General features: G+C 41.4%; 1 protein-coding gene across 1 annotated transcript; it reads left to right on the plus strand.

The window, feature by feature from the left end:
* The first annotated feature begins 4364 nt into the window (after positions 1 to 4364).
* Positions 4365 to 5237, plus strand: LOC138013688 (uncharacterized). The gene has a single exon (XM_068860774.1). It carries the CDS (start codon positions 4365 to 4367, stop codon positions 5235 to 5237), a length of 873 nt encoding a protein of 290 aa, XP_068716875.1.
* Positions 5238 to 5531: the final 294 nt, after the last annotated feature.

A 5531-nucleotide genomic window follows, 5' to 3' on the forward strand; every position in this document is an offset into this window, starting at 1 on the left:
CAAGAAAACAGATGGATTTTCGGTGGCGTCTTGTTTATTGATATCAGAGGCAGCAAAGATTTAGGCCGTAGAGAAGAGTGGCCGGAAGGCTCGCTCCCTGCAATTAATTTGACCAGCACGTTTACTGCGGAGTTTTGAGTTCAAGGTAGTGCGGCCCAGAGGTTAGGGCGCTTTCCTTGAGATCGGGAGATCCCAGGTTCAAGACCCTTTCTATTTGATTATGGTAGTCCTTAAATCAACTTTTCGGCTGCCCTTGTAAATAGCCGACTGGTTTGCCGCCAGCTACAAGTAACCCAGGCTCAATATTACTGACAATGTAGAGTTTCTAAGGGGAAATACAAGACCCATACGAAGCGAAGTTCAAGTCTAGAAATTTGTAAAAAACATTGCGAATAAAATCGATAAAACTTACTACATGGTTTGTTGCAGTTGTCCGTAACACGGAGTTTCAGAAAAATAAGGTCCACTTCCATACAAGGAAAACGGAAAGGTAGGCAGCTGATACCGCCATTTTAGCTCCGATCGACTCAAATCCAACACGATTTTTGTCGCAAAAACCAGGTAATTAAAGGCATCTGGTTCGTAGAATAAGAGATGTCCGGAACTCTGAAACCGCTAAAGCTTGTCCTGCTTGCTGAGCGAAGACAGCAGGCTCCGTGAAACTCTTACATCGACCTTTCAAAATGACTGTCAGTATGCGTGGGGATCACAGCCTGGTCAGTTTGAAAACGAAGGTTAAACCTGGGGCGCTTGGTGACGGGTAAACTATTCCCTGACCGATGGCAAGTCCCTGATTCGTGAGTTTACAGGCAAGGGGTTTGTTGGGAATTATGACAACAGATTTCTGGAAGATTTAAGCCTGGTTTTCACTCGCGACGCAAACACAAGCATAAGTAGCTGATGCTAAGTGAAAATGAACGTCGACATAAGCATCAAGATCAACCACGGCATCCGCCATTTTGTTGAAATATTTAGACGCTAGGAATCTGGAACGAGTGCTTTAATTGGCCGGACGTAGCAAATTTCCTTGTGCTTGTGCTTCCATGTTTCGTTTTCACATGACGAAAGCCAACGCAATTGTAAGCGCAAGCACACTGAAGGGGAAGGAAAAAAGTTGATGCTTTATGCAGTTGATGCAAACCCCATTTTCACGGTGAAATAAGCGCTCTTATGCTTGCGCCTGTGCTTGCGTCGCTAGTGAAAACCAAGCTTTACCTTGGCTTTACCGCGGATGCTAAGCCTCAATCCTTGGAAAGGCAACTCAAACGTCACAATTAGGATAACAAGGAACTTAAGCAAGCGGCGTTTTTAGCCACAAACGGAAACCGGAAGTGAAAATTTGCTGGGAAAGCAGTCTCCGACAAATTTTTAAACTAATCGTCTCTAACAGTGAAAAGATACTTTAAAATATAAATGTGGTAGAGCCTAGACCAGTTTCGAAGGAAAAACACTTCACTTGCGGCTGCCATCTGTGGCTAAAAAACCGTCGTCACGTGCTTAAGTTCCCTAATAAATGTTTTGTCCGTGGGGTGTACAAAATAGGTTAATTTAGTCACAATGAAACACTGAAAAAGAGCAGATTACTCTGTATAGGCTCGACAACTTCATTGAAAGAAGAAACATCTCTGATTAATAGCCTTCGAGTCTGTCCCTTACCTATCGCAGCAATCCACTCTCAGAATGCTGGAAGCGGCTATTTCAGAGACTGTATTTCGGTAAAATCCGGGAGAAGTTTTTCCCCGTACCCACCTAGAAACTCGAGCCTCCGGCACTTGTGATGAGTTCCCCTTGTTGCACCCCTGCAAAGTAAAACAAGTAAACTTTTGTCACAGAGTGTGTCGATCTGAATCATAAACGTGACTACAGATTACCGACCAAATGCTTGCAGACAAATACATATTCTCTTTTTATTTATGACTCATATATAGTGGAGAAGAAATGAGTGAAGGGGAGTGGTGAAGAGTCAGGTTAAGAAGAAATTAGAGGACATTAGGAGAGAAGAACATCAACGGGCACACATCGTCAGACATTAAATGCCTAATCACGACAACGTCGTCTGCACCTGGGGACGCCGCGGCAGAACGATGGCAGGCCTCATGGCCCACCGACTTGCAGTCATTATCGATCATGATGGATTGTTGACGGACTCTGAGCCTTATTTATTTTTTCTTATGCCGTGAAGGCTTTGTCATATCTCTTGAATAACATAGACGTCTCTAAGAATATATCAATAACGTACCTCCTGGGTTTTAAACCTCGTCCTCTCCAGCGACACATGTGTAGTTACAAGCAAAATAAACAGCTAATTCATCTCTCTTGAACGATCAAGATTCCACTGAGTTTGCATGCTATGTTACTTATGTTATGTCGCCAACGCTAATTAAGCAGATGTATTACGTTATCCTTAATTAATCTCTTTTGCCCTAACATATATGGTACTAATGATCAAGATTCTACTGAGTTTGCATGCTATGTTGGTTATGTTTAAGTCGCGAGGACCAGACTTGAACGAGGACCAGACGAGGACCAGACTTGAACTGAGTACCGTGCAATCGCCACATACTACTATCTCGTGAAAAAAAAGGGAAAGTGTTAATTATACAAAAAACACGCGAAAGTATTTAATTTGCAAAGCATGTTTGGATACGTCTCAAATCTTCTTCAGTTGCAAAATGATTAAAAGTACTGTTTGGATTATAAGTTATAACGACCTAGAGAAGAATGTATAATGAACAACGAAGTGAACGTGATTAGAAACAAAGACCAAAGTGATTCAGATTGACGTCCTTATAACTTGTTGATTGAGACTAGGATTTTGCCAAGAGCACGCTTCTGTGGGTTGTCATGAGACCTTATGAATTCAGACAGGTCTTTCAAGACCATTTGGAACGCTTTCCCAAACCAAATGCTGATGCTCTGACTTTTAGGGGTTAACAGGGATTACAAGATTAACAGATCTCGAAAACGAATGAACCTTAAAATAAAATTGAAAGTTCAAGAGCTGAGACAAATGCATTACGACTGACAAACCAAATCGCTGGATAGTTTATCGTGAGCACTTTAAACTTACAATCTTGGACAAAAGTGTCGGGAAGGTAGCGTCAATTTTGAGATTGCCCCCCTCCCCCTTATCAATGTTGGATTTTCTACGAAACAATATTGTGCCTTTTCTTCCAACATTGAATATGTGGGAGGGGGGCCACAAGAGCATGCTCTTTCCCAAACAGTACAGCCAATAGTTAGAATATTCGAATTGGGTGTGAAGTTAAGTGATGCGCGCAACCTTCCCAACAACTTAATTTGACCAGGATTGTCTGAAAAAGGTCGAAGTGCTATAAACGCGATTTTCTAAACGTGGTTTCATTCCTTTAACCAAAAAACTCGAAGAAGTGGCAACATATTCGGATTTCGATGTGTTTTGTTCAAGTTATTGCTGAAATCAGGCTCAAATAAAGTCGGTATATTTCTTTTCGGTAACTTCACAAATGATAATGTGGGATGTTTACGAAATGAATAAGAATAATTCCTGGAGAGCCGTACCATATCTCCATTTGCTGTTGTTAGATATGCAAAATTTGCCATAAATACGCGATAGATGTTGCTAGGAAGCACATGCTGAAACAGCGAACGCTATTGTTAGCATGCAATGGGTAGTTTGCCGTGGAATTCACGCCATCACTACTGATAGTACGTCCGCTAATATATTCCACTATCACATGGCACTTAAACTTGAGAAGTGGGCAAGGTAGCTAAGTGTTCGCAATCTTCTGGACGAGCAATACTGCAGCTCATTCCTTGCGCTCCATGCTTTGGGACTGAAATTTATCTTGACAAACAAGAATTGACAGCTGTGTATAGGAGGATCAGGTTACAGTCATGGTTAATGGCACAGTTCTCTGCAACAGTACTCCGTATATTCCGAGACAAATGTTGCTATTTTGTTCGTCTTTGGGTTCAAATAAACGCTTAGTAATAACCATTGTAATCCTAACTTTGTTTTTCATAGGATTGCAGACTGTTAAGTTTGGTTTTAAAGACCATTTACCACATAGACTGCAAAACAGTCGTATTTATTGCGAACGCAAGCGAAGCGGTAAATACTCAAACAAAAGGTCTGGAACGAATGTAGAAACGGCGAGGGAGAATGGGAGAGACGCGAAAAAATACGCCCGTCCGCTATGCATATATTAAATTCGTTCAAAATTACCCGTTCTTCCAGCAACGGGAAATTTCCATTGGTTTGATTCTGACGCAGCCTGTCATCAAATGTCAATCACACCTCATCAAAAAGATATAATGACCGAGCTTATGGCCGAGCTTATGGCTGAGCTGAGCTGAGCTGATCCGTAAGTAACTATCTGGCAATGGCCAAAACGAAGGACCAGCCAGATTTAGTACATCGTTTTAAAGAGCTCTGGATTAATGAGCTGATGCCAACTTTTAAAAAGGATTTATTGACCGAACTAAAGACCGAAATCGGCAAACAGATGAAGATCGTCACAGAACGATTCGAAAGCAAGATCCGTGACCTGGACAAGAAACTTAACAGCCTCGAAACGTCGCAATCGTTTGTTTCGAGCAAATTTGATGCCTTTACCGCGGGACTAGCGAACACAAAAAAAGATATTAAAACCATTAACGATAAAGTTAACCAGCTAGAAGACAGCATTTCACATTTTGAGAACGACCTGTACGACAACATGGCGTCCCTCGATGTAACACAACAATACTTGAGGCGTGATTGCTTAGAAGTTACTGGAATTCCAGTCATCCCTCTGGACAATCCTACCAGGCTCGTTGTTGAACTGTCCTCTGCTTTGGATATTGACTTAAATGAACAAGAAATTTCGACTGCTCATCGCCTTCCAGCTACCAAGAAGGTGAAAGAGCGAATAATTGTAAAGTTTGTTAGGCGTTACAAACGCAATGAAATTTACAAGCAAAGATCAAAGCTGCATGGGAAGGACACGTCGTGTTTACCATCAGTGGCGGCTGAACTCGGTAAGAGCATTGCTGATAGGCTAACGAAGATTTATATTAACGAATCCCTAACTCCTTACAGAAGAAGACTTTTTGGGAAGCTTAACGCATTCAAGAACACAAACAAGTGGAAGTATCTATGGACGACGAATGGTACTATCCATCTACGACAAACGGATTCATCACAAACATTCCACTTCGATACTATGGAAGACTTTGAGGAGTTTGTAAAGCCACAAAAGGACAAGAAGGTTTGACGCAACTACCATTCTTCAATCTATCAGACCAAGAATTTTGTAATTTAATTGGTTCTTGCACCCCCAGCCTGTCCGAAAGACTCGGTGATAATATTGATCTTTTGAATGTGCTCCCTAATCCTGACAAACATGATGAAAGGGATTCTGACCTTATGCTTATTCCTCCATGCTCAGAATACTACGAAACCTCCAAATTAAATAAGTTACTCAATTCATCTTACAGCTCTAAGATTTGTTTTAGTATATTTCACTGGAATATTAGAAGTCTACCAAAAAATCTTCCTATCTTAGAAG

Source organism: Montipora capricornis, chromosome 8, assembly GCF_036669925.1.
Source record: "Montipora capricornis isolate CH-2021 chromosome 8, ASM3666992v2, whole genome shotgun sequence".
Lineage (NCBI taxonomy): Eukaryota > Metazoa > Cnidaria > Anthozoa > Scleractinia > Acroporidae > Montipora > Montipora capricornis.